This window comes from Apteryx rowi, unplaced genomic scaffold (assembly GCF_003343035.1).
Source record: "Apteryx rowi isolate R43461 unplaced genomic scaffold, aptRow1 scaffold_122, whole genome shotgun sequence".
Lineage (NCBI taxonomy): Eukaryota > Metazoa > Chordata > Aves > Apterygiformes > Apterygidae > Apteryx > Apteryx rowi.
This window is the reverse complement of record NW_020447442.1, coordinates 1,934,830-1,950,252: the sequence shown is the minus strand read 5'-3', so window position 1 is coordinate 1,950,252 and position 15,423 is coordinate 1,934,830. Positions and strand designations below refer to the sequence as shown.

Genomic DNA, 15,423 nt, shown 5'->3' with positions numbered 1-15,423 from the left:
ATCCACTTCCCTCAGATTTCCCAATCTTCCCTTCAATTTAAAAGAGGATAGATTGTAACTTCTGCAGAATACAAATGTTACAAACAGAAGTAAAACCACATTCTCACAGAAAGGTAAGTGAATCCTGCCCTGGTCTGGCATTGGCATTAAGAGGAAGTTCCTCTGTGTGAAACCAAAGCAGTCATTCCTCAGAAGAAAGGAGTTTTTTCCTCCTTACCAGACCTCTAATTCCTTGAGCAAGGGCCTTTTACCACATCATTAGGAATAAATTATTTGCATTAAGATTATAGAACAATTAAAAAGAAAAAAAGGAAAACCATGTCAGGAATGCTTGACACTGCAGTTATACAGCAAGCGGTCCAAAATAGAACCTAACACAATATGCATTTAAAGGAGAGGCCAAACAGATTAAAGAAAATCCTTTAAAAGCAAGTAGAGTGAGCCGTCCTTCTGCTGTACTGTGCCGTCTATGTTCAACTTCTGATAAAATATACAACTTTTTGGCCAAGTCTGTAGCCCACACATGACATGAGGATCGGTTGAACGGTTTTCTGCAGCCCAGCTCTACCTACAGCAGGACAGCCCAGAAAGCAATGGCATGTTGTGTGTGAGCAACACCTTGGCCCTCTTTCCTGCTGAGACATGACAGGATAATGGTCCAGATTTTTCCAGAGATGGGGGCAGCATGGTAAGTGCAGATGTGCAAATCAAGCAGAAAACAGACATATTGTAAAAAAGCTGCCATGTATGTTACTACCACGTGAGGAGAAATTATTAAAGCCTACTTTCAAAATTGGGATCATACATGGAATCCTCATGCAGCAGTGAAACAATTAAAATGTTAAAACACAGTTCTTTCTTGCATCTGGATGGAAAAAAAAAAAGCAGTACTAAACCAACACGTTCAAGGTTTTAACCTATATAGCTGTGAATTTAGATTGTAAACTCTCCACGACAGAGGAACACAGTACAGATTCCACCCTAAACAACGCAGAGTAAGTGCAGAGTAACTGTACTGAAGTTGATGGAGTTACAGTGATATAAGCATTCTTGAGGTCAGAAGCAGGGCCTGTATCTTCCCATGTTTCTGCACAGTCTCTCACATTTTGAAGAGGCAGAGGTTGTTCAAAACTGAGAATTATAACATGCAAGAAAATAATACATTACAATTCTGTTTGAGTTCTGCCATATTACGTATAACCATATTTTAACTGCAAATGTGAAGGGTAGGTTGGGTTTCAGACAGACTGGAAAAGACAAAGATTAAACTCTTCAAAATAAGTGCATGTGGAACTGCAGGGATCCAGGCTCATGCCAGAGTAGCCCTTCTCAGCAGACTAATGCCACACAGCGCTCACATCTTTTCTCCTGTCATTTTGCTGGCAGAAAGTTCTCTCAGCATCGTGCTTTCTCCCCTTCCCTGCATACACTCTGCTTTTATATCCCTTTCCCTGAACCTGTGTGTAACAGTCACAGTAAGCCCTGAACTATTGCTGAACCCAAGATAAAAACAATGAGCAATTAGACTTTTTAGAGCTGTAAGGATACTGTTAGTTAAGACTCTGCACAGTGCATACACTAATTTGCAGGATGATGATGGGAAAGCAGTAGTACGGCAAATTTGTGGTTGACTGTAAAGGGAGTTCTGCAGTACACTGTCTCAGTAAATTATGTTTCACAGGCATGAAAAAGAGATCAAGATAATGACTCCTATTGCACCTCTTAGCCTCTAGAGCATTTAAAGCATAGGGAAACTAGTGATAATTCCTAGTCTCTAGGAACAGAGAGATGCCCTACATCCCAAGCTCTATAATGTCTGAGATTCCTCTTTGTCATTGCAGAGGGCCAGCCCTACTAGTCAGCTCCCATAATTCATACTGTTTTATTAGATAGCAGGAGGGTGGACGGGGTGGGGGTGGCTGTTTACCTTCCCCACATAATACTGATCCACACGTAGACGCCATGTGAGCATGCAGAAGGTCAAAACAGTGCACCTTTCTTTGCTTTACACGGAGCAGACTAAAAATGGTGTTTTCTCTTTCGTGACCTGGTAGTCCGTGCAGGAGGAGCCTGCTTTGGGGGGTTTGGGTTAGACTCCGCACTCGGCTCAGGGGCAGGTTTTGAGCAAGCTGCTTGAAGAAGAGACCCCTGCATGGCACTAGGATCCTGTATTTTATGGAAAGCCTGGACCCCATCACGGATTTCTGAAAGGGTCTGGCACATCTGGCCAACTTGGCTGGTGAGGTCAGCCATCCTCTGACCGATCACATGCATGCTATCTGCCATGTCTCTGTGAATAGCCACCAGCTCCTGGCAGAACTGTCTGAACAGGTCTGTTTGCTGCGTGTGGGAATGAAGAAGCTGGCGATCAAAGCTGGAGAGAGGTGGGCTCCTCGTTCGTGGGTGCGGAGGTCTGCAGGATGACGAAGTGTGTGGGGACGGATGGTGCACTTCCTGCCTTTGGCTGGTAGCTTCCGAGTGCTCTGATGATGAAGAGGTGCGGAGAAAGGAGGGCCCGGAGAGCTGGTTGACTTCTGCACCAGCCCTCTGCAGAGATGAGAAGCAGTGTTCCCGAGAAGTGCCTGGCATCTCTTCATCTTCGTCAGCTTAAACAGAAGAGGAAGCATGAATTATTACTGTGAAGCCCCTCACAGCTCCGACTTCTGTTTCAAGGTATCTCAAAGCATGTGGAAAAGGGTTTTCCCCTTCCCCTAGTCTGCCATTTGGTACAAGCCTGCAGCTCCTGATGCATAATGCAACCTGCATGTGATGCAGCATTAGCACCTGTGTGACAGGCTTAGCCACAAGAGGCCTGAAGAGCGAGGGAACCCAGTCAACTGAGGAGGAATCCAAGCTGCCACGGCATCCTGTATATAGTGTTATTCATTACTAGAAGATAGATAATTTTCATTACAATGACTCACCTTCTCCAAAACTGCAACTAGCTAGAACACTCAAATATTTTGGGGGGACACAGGCTCCTGGCCTTTGGTCCAGTCCCAGGACACCCCTGACCCATGTTGGTTCTTCATGGCCCCATGTTACTTCTTACATCCTCCTCACAGAGAAACAAATAAACATAGTACTTGCTATTCGCGAAATCTGGACTGCATGTCCACTATATGGCTTGGCATCACCGAGTAAGGTATTCAAGCAGTAAGGTAAGGGTATTCAAGCAACCTCCTATTAACCAGGCAAATAAACTTGAAGCAAAACCAAAACCGAAGCAAAACTCCAAACTCTCAATATTTTGATAAATATCTAGTGGTATGCCATTTCACGGGTACAGGCACATCAAGCGTAAGAAGAGATGATACTGCATTTGCTGTAACTACCTACTATCTTCTTGCACAAAGTGTATTCATTTTGCCCCCGAAGTAGGGCAACTGGCTTCCAAGACAGATGCCAAGAGTCACCAAGTCCCACTTTGCCACTGCTTGAAGAATTCTGTCTTTGCTTTCCCACTAACAGTGTTACTTCAGATAACAAACCTAATGTGCTGGGACAACATCACCTGTGAAGTATTAGTTAGCTCACTTCTCAAAAGAAGAAACCCCTCTTTCTCTCCTTTGTATCCCTAAAAGCTCATAGACAAACAAGTTCCACCTCCATACAAGAAAACTGCATGTGGGCAACCGGGGAAAGACCTGCAAAAAGCAGCTTGTGGTTCAGTACTGGAAGGTGTTTGAGAGTTGCGATATAAGAAGGTTAACTTAGAAAGCAGGCCAGTATTTTCTTAACAAAGAGTGGAGGAGGATTATCATCTACCCTTTTCATAGCACTTGTACTGAGACCTCAGACCACTACTGAGAAATCACTGGTGGCCTGGCATCAGAGCACAAACACCAGTGATCATTTAAACCCCAACCCTGGCCTCCCCAACAGCCCTCTTAGATGATTACCATGCAGCGATCCATTAGTGACAGTCACATGGTTCACAGCTTGACAGCACTACCCTTTTATTGGGGTGCATGCAAGATGAAAAGTTTCTAATCTTTTACAAATACTTTTCCACTGACTGGACGTAGTTGCACTTTACCTACAGCTGCTCCCTCACTTGTAGGATCAGTTCAGACTTGCATCCCTTTAAGAAAGTGGAACCCAAACAATGTCTACCCTTAGAAGATGGTAGGGTAAAAGGCTACAGAAGCAGATACAGAAGAAGACTTTTAACTTGCAAACAGCTTGCCCTCAATCCACCTCATCATCCCATGATCACCAGAGCAGGTTGCCTTGAAGTCAAACACAGGTGGGTCCTGGCTTGACAGGCAACTGAGCATCTCACAAAACACACAGTACTCTTCTGGTGTCAGACTAAGATATGCAAGCATAAGACAAAGAGGTGTTAAGGCAATGATACTTACAGCTTGTTGACGGGCTGTCAACCACGTCCAGATCCGCTCTCCGGAAGCCGTGCATCTGGCGAGACGAATGCAGCGTCGACTYGATGGCTCTCTCGTGGGCGGTCAGGACAATGGCCGAGGGCCGCCCCGTGCTGCCGGGGCTCGAGAGGGACCTCTGCATGAATGCCAGTTTGTCCTTGGTCCTTCTCTTCATGTCGTCCCATCTGTGTTTAATGTCTTTTACAGACCTGGGGACCTGGCTGACTGACGTGATCTGCCTGGCTATGCCTTCCCAGATCTTGTCCCTGTCAGCATGGGATAGACGCATTGTCTCCCTCCCAAACAGCATGGCTTCATTTCGGGTCACCTCAGTGACCAGAATGTCCAGTTCTTCCTTGGAAAACTTGGGCTTCCTCTTTCGTTCAGCCATGTTCCTTGGGTTGAACATCCCACAAAGTACAATTGGGTAAAAGGAAAACAGCGCAAAGCATCCCCCTGCATCCAACCACTTGACCAGTGCTGCACTGGGGCAGAGGAGTTCGGTGGGATCCAGCTCCCCCCACCCACAACAACCTTTCAGTTTTCCTCAATCGCACCAGGAAAAGGCAGCCATTTTGTTTTTAAGAGGCAACTTTCAAGCTTAAAAAAACAAAAAAAAACAAAAAAAACCCAAGCAAGACTAGTGTGAAGGAGCCTTTTCAGTTTTACAGTTAAAATGAAGTTTTACACTTTGTTCAGTCTGCTGACTTATGTATGACAATTTCGGTACAGCCTCACATCAATTGCAGCACTTTGTGAACAGAAAAAAGTGTGAGAATTCACAATCAAATTTATGAATTAGCCTTTAAGGTGACATTGCTCGAAAATGGCTTCTCGAGGAAATTTAGAGACCTGAAACATCTTACTGTTCTGCCTGGCAGAACATGTAATGGAAACTTTCACACCACCCTTTCTGTTAAAACTCACAGAAATCTCTTGCAGAGGCTACACTAAACAGGATTTTTTTCAGGGAAGGAGATTTCAAGCAGATTCACAGGCAGTTTGTGTATCTTGCTTTTGCTAAGAAAAATTCTCTTCTTCAGAATGAGGGGTACTGCACTTCGAACACTGGTCTGCTTCATAACAAGCTTTTGTTTTTTTTCCAGAAACAGTTGCCATTTCCTATTGTTCTCAAAGGGAATGAGGCCACCCACTTGCTTTTCCTGGCTAGGCTTTGCTCTCACTGCTGCTGACAGGAGCCTGTGCCTGTTTCTGGTGCTTCAAAAGAACAACTTGCAGCCTCAGCCTATTGAGAAGAAGAGGCAGAGATTCTGAAAACGAGCAATTTTTTTCACATGGCACCTCTGGCGGGTGTGTGTGTGTGTGTGTGTGCATTAAATTTTCCAGCCACAGTCAAAGGAAACTTTAAACAAAAGAGTGGTCCTAAATATGGCTTTTTTACTGAAAAAGAAGCAGATTATTCAATAGAGAAGGAGAAAACAGACTGGGAATATCCATTTCTGCCTATACACAAGGGGGGATTATGGACAGAGAAATAATCCAAATCCTGAGCAATGGAAACCTGTGTGTAAGCATGCAACAGAGCACTGAAGAGATCAGAAGGCCACGGAGGAGCAGAGCTGTTGGAAAGATTAGTGTACGCCTTAATTTGAATTATAGCACAGTGAAGTAAAAAACAAAAATGATATGGTTATTCTCATGCTACGATCTAGAAAGGATTGGTTTTACCTGTCTTCAAATAATTAAAAGCAGGTATGTTGGGGATTTTTTGGAAGAGGTAGATGTTTTTGATGTTTATGTAGTATAGTTATTCCTGATATTTTAAAAGGAAGTTCTCAGATAGAAATCTATGTCAACATGGGGTTATGGTTGAGAGCACAATATTCATTTAAGGTAGAAGATATCAACGTTAATATGAATCACCTCAAAAACCAGTTACTACAAACCTAGAAAATTAACCTTTAAAAAGGATATCAAAAGATGTAATATGTAAGAAATAAAGTATCTAAATAGTTAGGACACCTAACAAACTTAACTCTGCTCTGAAGTGACACCATGTGAAGGAAAACTCAGTAACACCTAGTGTCTTCCCAATGCATTAGCATTCCTTCTGTTTATGGTCCCAAATTAAATGAAACTGAAGATTATGCTATTGTTACCACACTGCAATACTAGGGAAACAAATTCTGGCTGGGATAGCTCAGACCCTTCTCTTCCAAGAAGTTACATTTTATCCTAAAATCTTGGCTGGATGTCCTATCTATCTCAGCCAGACTTTAGCCACCCCAAAATTTTTCCTGAAAAGCTGGCAAGACCTAAAGGCCTCAGCAGTTTTCCCACCTGCCCATTTTTTGTGCTGGCCCCTCTGGCACCTGGCTGGCACCTCCTCAGAGGTGGCAGCCTTTCAGCACTGCTCTAGCCTAGCACAGGAGGAGCTGGTTTGGGATGCACTCGCAGGGAAGGTGCTAGTGGACTATGCACTGAGAAAAACCTACAGAAAGGTGAAGGTACTCTTCTCAGATGTCATCCTAGTTTCTTGTTCGTGCTGTTATACTGCTCTTTAATGAACCTCGCTGACACTGCTGGTTATGAGGCTGCCCTCCATCAGGCTAAGTGTCAGAAGCTGTTAAATTCCCACTGAAAAAACAGTAGGAAATGCTGCTCAAATCCAGGTCGCGTACAGTGAGAGCTGGGAGCTGAGCTATGTGCACAGAAGCATTTCACTGGGACAAATGTAAATGTATCTGTAGGATATTGCTTTGGTGAAGCTGCATTTATGGAAAGGTAGAAGGAGCATTTAGGGAAGATGGTAATGAAACCATGGACAGCCAGCAAAGCACTTGGTACATTAACCTCGAGAAAAAACACTTAAAAGAAAAAAAGGAGTCCTCCCAGCTAACCAACGGCAGGGGGGAAAAAAAGGTTACGCAGAATACTGAGTAAGGGAATGTTTAAGGTTTGATTTTTATTGCATTCAGCAAAACAGGGCTTCATGTACGTTCTTTGCAAGTACCCACAATTGCACAGTATCATCAATGCCTCCATGTGCTGGAAACAAACCTTCACACTGACAAACTGCTCTGGTGAAAAGGAGTAACAGTATTTTACCATCTGTCCCTCAGCAGAGCTGCGTTTGCAGAACAGAAATCTCTCTGGAGTTGCTCAGAGCCTCTGATGGGGTTAGGAAACCTGTGTCCTCTCTACTCTGCTGAATCCATGGCTGCTATCACTAGCAAAGCAACACCAGTGGGGAACGACATATTCCCTTTTTGCTAGCCCTGGATAGGGTATCCCATCAAGTGCATTTAGCACAACTTGTGGCAGACATGGCTGGTCTCCTCATTAGCTCCAGCAGGGCACAGGTCAAAACAATTCAAGATAACCCAAGTATTGCAACAGCAAACTCACCACACAGAGTAATAAGTTCTGGCCTGTTTTAATCATGAATGCAATTAGTGTTAGGTTCCCAGCAGGCACATTAACCTCCTCCTTCTAAAAATGCAGACAGTATTACTAGTTTCATTGGACAGATTTTTTTCCCCTCATGCATTTCCCCYAGCATGCAGGATATTACTGAGAGCAGTCACTGTTTGTTATGGAAGTACCTCTTTTGGGATGGTGTGTGGGTTTTATTAAGCTCCACAGGAGCCCCAGCTGTGGGGCTGCAAATTTCCACCTCAGCCTCGGTGAATTTGAAAGTGCAAGAAGGCAGAGCTATTTCTTTGCAACTGAAAGTGAAGTTGCAGACTGCAAGAACAGTGAGCATTTAATATTCACCCCACAAAGATATCAACCAGCTCCACTTCTCTCTGTCCTTAAAAAGCAAGCATACAATCACTTCAGAGTGGGAAGTGAAAAAATTTTTTACAGGGATCACAGCCCTGCAGTACTTTAGGATCCATTTGCTCTGCATAACTTTCAGTCTATAACCCATAAGAATATTTGTTCCACTTGCTAAAAGAGAACAGAGATGAGTACATGCAGCTTAACAGAAAGACTTGCGCATAGGTTTGTGGCTTTCAGTTCCCCTGCACGCATTGGCAGCCACAGTAACCTTGTGCGTTTTTTTTTTTTTTTAAGATTTCATTAAGTCAAAACAGCAGCTCAGTGAAGATCTGCTGATATAAGCTGGTCCTGCTTTGAGCAGGCCATTGGAGTGGATGACCTCCAGAGGTGCCTTCCAACCTATATTATTTTATGCAAAGCAAATCACAGACATCTCCATTATCAAGAGATAAAGGAAAACATATAAAACATTCTTACACCCCATGATGTCTTTGTCACTGTGTTCAGAGTGGAAAGGAGGCAGAGAGGAAGGCAAAGGGAAAGAGGTAAAGAAGTCTTGCACTAACATCTTCACAAGGGCTGAGGGAAAGCATGAATTTGAACCATTCCAAAAATCCAAAAGCTCAGGTACTCACTTGTAAGAAGGGATAAAGACTATACATGCCAGAATTAATTTGGAAACCCCACACATGAGGCACTACACTCCGACAATTCATTTAGGCACCAGTAGCTTGTAGGTGCTTCCTAGCCTGCATCTCAGTCTGAGGAGAGCAATACACACATAGAGGGATGTCCCCTGGACCTTCTGAATTACTACAATTTTTTGGTCAGGTCTGTTTTTTTTCAAGAGAGCTCTCCAACAACGGAATAAAAGACTTCCTTACATGTAACCGGGAACAGTGGCTGGTTCTGTGCAAACCTTCAAAAGATCTAAGAACTTGGATCAGTGGTAGTTTATCGTTTGTGTTTGAGAAAGCACTGATTTTGTTTGAGGTTTGCTATGATTTGTGGTACTTAGTCACACTGAGCACTTCCCCCCCCATACACATAAAAACAGAGGAAAAGGTTGACCCACATCTCTGCAGCTAAACTCATGGAGTTTTATATAGTATTAGAAACAACAGTGCTTTATGCTAGACAGAGACTAAGAGTGCATTATTCTTGTGCTAGTGGCCAACTTGAGAAGATGCCCCTCAGCATCAGGAGTTTGTCTTGACTGACCAAAAAGGGAAAGGAAAAGATGATGTTGGACAGCTCATCTGACTGTTACTCTGCCATCTGCTATGCTTTGTACTCATTCATCCCTGTAATCCACTGCCCTGGGTAAACAGGGACTTGAAAGTCAAACAGCAAGTGCTGCAGTATACAAATTGTCCGCACTGGGAACATGAAAATGGACTCAGATGTGGTAGTCAAACAACAAAAACAATAGCCAGATCTGCAAGAAGAGAGAGGAGTCAGCCCAAGCTGCCCTCCCCATGCCATACCCACCTACCCAGAAGGTGAGTAGATCTGCTTTGCAAAGCACTCCATCTGTGAGTGATGGCAAAGAGCACCATCTGAAAAACAAAAAGAGCGCTGTCTACAGCGTTCCTGGAAGTACGTTTCTGTGGGTAATCTCCATGACAGGTAACGTCCTAGTGCAGGATACTGTGAGTATCTCTATTTGAAAACTAGTAACAAACAAAAACAATGCTTTTTGAGAACCACTGTCTCCACTTGAACTGTCAGTCAGACTCCACCTACTGCTGGTATTTGAGGCATTTTTGCAAGAGTAAAAACAGAAAGATCAGTAAGACTGGTATAGACTGTCAAGGTCCTCTGATGCACCCTTCCCCAGTAGAGTTGCACACATCCCCTTAACTGTCCCTACCCTTTCCACAAAACTGTAATCTGCTTGCCTTTCAAGGCTGTACAGAATGGTTCAGACCACATTCATCCCAAGACATAAACATGGCAAATACAGGTTTAAGCAGAAGTTTAAAAAAGAACATTCTGTTCTTACAGTGGTGGGACCAAGAGTAGTGCCCATATAAATCCAGACATGAAGCTAGTGTTGGTAGTACTAGGAAGAAGGGTTCATTATAGAAGTTTCACTTTCCAAGACAATGTCTTCCCCCAATTTTATTGTCATCCAGATCACATTAAGAGATAATATAATCCGAACAGAAAAATCTCACTCTGATTTTTGAACTTCTAATTCTTTGCTTCAAGATCTATGTCCCCCTACCTATTTGTCCACCATACCATTGTTTCTTTGTGGAGTGACAACTCCAGCCTCGGCACAGGACTAGAGGTTTCTCTCATCAGGTGGCAAACAATTGTAATTGCTGGAATTCTTACAGAGAAATTTAGTCCTCTGCTGAACTCCATGACTGTAAGTGTCAGAACAACTCTCCATGTGAGGAGTCAAATTGAGCAAGAAGTGGTGCAGTCAGCTTTGACTGGCTATTTTTGTATTGCATCCACCTGTATTTTGTGCTCTCTTTTCCCTTAGTGAAGGGCAACTTAAAATCCTAGCCATTTGGACCAAGAAAACAGTTAACTCCCACCCTGCTTTACTCTTGTATGAAATGCCTTCTTGACACTATTTCCAAAATTCACTCCTGAAAGCAGGACTAGTCAGAATATGGGATGAGCAACAGTATGCAGCAATATCCCATTCCAGCTATTCCAGTGACTCACCATATGCACAAGGTACTTCAGTGCTTTACCTCTGCTTCAAGAGGCTACAAGTGACCTACATTTTGCAGATATATGCAGATATTTGCAGCACTGCATTATTGTTAAACATTTTCTCTTACTACTGCAATTAACAAAACAGAGCCAGCCACCCTCCTGGTTCAGAATTAACTGCTATTTGGGTTCTGCTACTGTTGAGTCTCTAAGCCGGTAGAGGGAGTGCAAGCACACCAATGATTTCTATGTTCGGAGCTGCAGCAATTCACTCCATGTTTCTAATAACACAGTAAAGCTAACACCACAAATGAGAGTGTACCATGGACAACTGTTTCTAGCAAAGCCCAGAAAGAGAGAAACCACTTTCAATGTCTGTCAAATAGGAAAGGATAAAAATCCAGAACAGAATCAAATGTTACCTAGGGGATTATGCGAAGCATTTTGCAAATATTTGAAAATAAAGTAAAAAAAGAAAAAAAATGGGAGTGAGACTTGTCAATGTTTGTAAGAGTGGATAAATAGGTCTGTCTTTATTATTTGTCCTCATCCCAGAAAACAGTCATCCTCTATACACACTTCCTTGTTTTAGCTGCTACCATTCAGCCTGACTCCAAAGGATTCTCATCACAGCAGATATCGAAAAAGCACAAGCAAATCCTTTAATGAAGGGGTTGTGGCATTTTGGTTTGTTTTTCTGTCATGCAAAACAATGAGGAGTGTTTGATGGCCTCTCTTGGGAACAGAAAGCCCCAAAAGAGAAGGTAGAACTGGACTCACCTCATCCAGTTTGCTTTGGTTTCATCTGTCCCATCTATGGATTTGTAGCGGTTGTTCTTATCAACGATCTGCAGAACGACAGAATAGATGCAGCAAGTGAACAAGCTGGTTCAGACAGAAGACTGACTTTTAAATCACTGCTTCAGTTCCAGTCTCAAGTCAGGTTATGAAACTCTATGCCACAGATCTAAACCCTCATGGGTACTCTAGATTGCCACCCTGATTGCCAGCCTGTTTGGAGGCTACTCTGAACTAAGCAAGAGGCATTTTCCCATGTACAAATATCTACAATGCAGAACTATGGATGTAGCTGGCAAAACTGTTAACGGTCCTGAGATATAAAAGACCAACTTTCCTTTCAGGACAGGGCTGAGACAAGTGTGAGCAGAATTTAATACCAGCAACACTGCACTTTTTTTCTAGAGAGAATTCAAGTCCTACATCTGATTTCTCACAGTATTTAGTATCTATCAGTCTAGTGATATCTCTATCTCACAGGCTGACAGAGGCCTGTAGGACTGGGGTAAAAATGCATTTTTGGTGTTGGAGATTGTATGTAAATTGGCTCCTGATGAACTGGGAGGGGCTGGATTTCCTCTTTTCTGGCCCCTCCACAGTGGCCACCTGCTCTGCAGAGTCTAGAAATGATCTTTTCCTCTATCTTCAAAATGCAACATGGGATGATCAGAGTAGGGAAGGGTACTGGAAGAGCCTTTAAGATTGTGTGGGGATGGAAGAGCATGGCAAGAGAGAAAGGAGAAGCAAGCTCTGCTTTCTAGACCTGTGAACTGAACTCCGGTTCAATTCCTGACCCCTGTTAATGTATCTACACCTTTAAACCACTAATAAGGTCCACATTCACCTATTGCCCATATAGGTCAGCAGAGGAGCTTCAGAGAAGGGAGAAGACAGCTAAGTTCTGGCTCCACTGCCCCATGAGTTCCAGTTCTGAACTATGTGGTTGGAAATCATTAGCGAGGCACTTACCAGCCAAGAGAAGAATCCTGCGGACTTGTCCTGGCTAGAGATCTGCCCCTCATACGGCCCGAAGATGTGACCTTTGGGGATCACCTCGTTCATACAGCGCACGTCGTTCTCCCCATTGGGTTCTTTCACCACCTCCATACCAGGCGGGATGGTCAGCGCTGCCCGGTCAGGGATCCCGATAGGCACTGGGGTGTCGGACACAAACACTGGGGGACCATGGTTTGGACACTCATCAACAAAGTACTCCTGGCAGGACTCGCAAACTGTGGGTGTGAGGGGAGCAGACGGCAGGAGTTAGGCAGGGCAGACATGACATCCATTTAAGCTCACAACAGCTCATACAACACACAGCAGTGAGGCTAGCACACCGTTTCTCATCCTTCCAGAGAAAGGCCTCTGCAATCTGAAGTGAAGAACTGAACCCAGCAGTTCCTTTTTCCCCACAGCAGAAAGTGTATTCTCCCTCCGCCTCAGCCTAGGTCATGACAACAGAACAGGATGGTCCTCTTCTTCGGATGCTGCAGGCCTGGCTTCCACACCCATAAGTGTTTCACAACATTCTCACTTTGTTTTTCCTCCTATGACTCTCAAAAACTGCTCTGCCTCAGTTCATTCCTATGTGACTAAAATCCACGCCTGGATGCTTTGATAAGTAACCTTCTCTCCTAGCTTCTCAGGTGAGCGAGCCCTAGTGACATACAGATTTGCCATTGATGGCTATACATGCACAGAAAATTCTCATTCACAGTTTGCAGAGTCAGAGTTTAGAGACTCCTTGCAGACCAACAGTTAGCAGTGACTTCCTCTATCTAGCTAAAAGGTTTGATTCCCCACATACCAGAGTAGCAAACAATGTACACCCTGAAAACAACCAACCTTGTCCTACAGCCTTTTTTTCTGTGCTGCAAAAAGACATATAACATCCCTAAGTACTTGTCTTGTGGCTGAACTCATGGTCTCCTTTAAGGCTTACAATATTCAGGGTATGCAAACATAACTGACACCACTTTTCTTTCACAGAATATGGAGAAAGGGAAAGAGTTGTCATCCATGCAATGCTCCCTTCATGGTTTCAGAATTCAAACTTTTCAATTTTGCAGACTCCTGGGTTTTTCCATGTCACTCAAACAGTGCGTTTTAAAGTCTCTAGCACACTTTCCACCTATCTCCTACCACTATATAGCCCTATGATTGACAAGCATCTTTTGTGTAACACCCTCCCTATCAAATATGCCAGTCTTCTTAGGAGAGCATGTGAATTCATTCCAGACTTTTTTCCTCTCCCTTTTCTGTCCCAAACACACAGGGTGTAGATTAGGAAAGACTGAACTTTATACAAGTGGTGGCATTGTTTTTTCTCCACTAACAAGACACTTACACCAGAAATCCACTTGCTGAAAGCTCTTGGTCATGATCAAATCCCGTTTCCCTTTCAGTTTCTTGGGTTCCACATCCATGGACTGTGGATCAGGCCTTCCAGAGCTGGGGAGAAAATAACAGAAAGAAGACTTTAACCTACCAAGATCTTGCACTACAAATAGAGAGGCACAGAGGCAATGAGATAATGGGGTCTAAACAATTCTTAGTCCCCATGCCCATAGCAGAGAAAAGATTCACCTTGCCATCTAACCTGTTGGTTTATGCTACCTGCCAGAAGCTGGTACTTGACACACTTTAAGCCTGAAGCTTACAGTAGTTATTGGCTTCAGTTAGAGCACTACCACACATGATACAAACCTGGCACATACCACCCACTCAATAGGAGACTGGCAGAGTGAATTCCCACCATTTTGCTACAGCTAGGAAAACCTGCTGATCAAAGGCAAGGCATAACCCTCAGACACTGGCATTGCAAGCCCTCATATAAACTAGTATACAGACAGGTGTCTAATACATGAGCAGATGACCATCCCTGTCATAAACCAGAAGGCAGAGTCTCACAAGTGAGGGTTTTAGTAACTTTGAGAGCTTCAAGTAGATTCCTCAAAACCAACTTTAACTTAGAGGGGAGACTACACAGGATAGAAACTCAGCCACGTACCAAGGTTGTCCATACTCCTGGTCCCCGCGTGGAGAGCAAGCCTCTGTTTTTATCGTCACCATCTCCCCTAAGGAAGTCTGGGTCTGGATCAAACAGTCCTTCAAGTTTTCACTCATGTTCTGAAAAAGAATGAAGGAAGGAAAGAGAAAAATGAATGGCCAGGAAATCACAACCTTCCTTCCCAAGGCAAGGATCCAGCCAACAGGCTCCCCTCCTCTACACAAAGAACAGTCATGATGTCTACGCAGGTACTGGATCACCTACATATTTATATAGGTGAAAACGCTTCCTGCACCAGGAAGGGAGGAAATAGCAGTTCAGTTATAGGTCAGGTGAAGAATATTAGACATAATGGAGCAACCTGAGGCACAGGGAATTTAAATTTTACTCCACAGCATTCACAAAAATTCTGGCGAATGTACTTTAAGACTGATAGATAGGATGTGTTACTGAAACGCAGCATGATTATTTCAGAGCAGATCTCTGGGGACAGAATACCAAGACAGAGAGGAATACAGGTGGGTGCACAAACCAGGGCCCATCTACAGATATGACATATGCCAGTCTCCTTCAGGGAACAGTGAGGTATGTTACACCTCTGAAGATGGAGCTTTCTATATGTTTTGGACACTTTGCAAACAGCGAAATGTCTGCAGTGCCCTGCAGGATTCCAGCAGAATTGCACAAGTCATGTTCTCTCATCTTCCTGTCCCTTGAGACGAATGGAGCTGAGCTATCATTACCCTTCTGGAACGCAGGCTGCTTTAATGAAAATGCTTCTCCCCTAGCTCATCACAAGAGCCAGAAACC

General features: G+C 43.8%; 2 protein-coding genes across 3 annotated transcripts in view; both read right to left on the bottom strand.

Moving 5' to 3' along the window:
• PRDM11 (PR/SET domain 11) overlaps positions 1-15,423 on the bottom strand; it is a 40,969-nt gene that overhangs the window by 11,668 nt on the left and 13,878 nt on the right. For both annotated transcript variants that reach the window (XM_026091781.1, XM_026091792.1), the window contains exons 2-5: positions 14,614-14,732; positions 13,951-14,054; positions 12,573-12,835; positions 11,586-11,653 (exon numbers count right to left, since the gene is read on the bottom strand). In XM_026091781.1, coding sequence (XP_025947566.1) covers positions 11,586-11,653; positions 12,573-12,835; positions 13,951-14,054; positions 14,614-14,729 — 551 coding nt within the window. In that variant the 5' untranslated portion in view covers positions 14,730-14,732. The remainder of the gene's footprint in view (positions 1-11,585; positions 11,654-12,572; positions 12,836-13,950; positions 14,055-14,613; positions 14,733-15,423) is intronic.
• On the bottom strand, positions 1,038-5,020 carry LOC112978359 (myb-related transcription factor, partner of profilin-like). The gene is made up of 2 exons (XM_026091807.1): positions 4,365-5,020; positions 1,038-2,606 (listed from the first exon to the last, which is right to left on the bottom strand). The coding sequence occupies exons 1-2, from the start codon at positions 4,789-4,791 to the stop codon at positions 2,020-2,022; spliced, it is 1,014 nt and encodes a 337-aa protein (XP_025947592.1). The 5' UTR covers positions 4,792-5,020; the 3' UTR covers positions 1,038-2,019.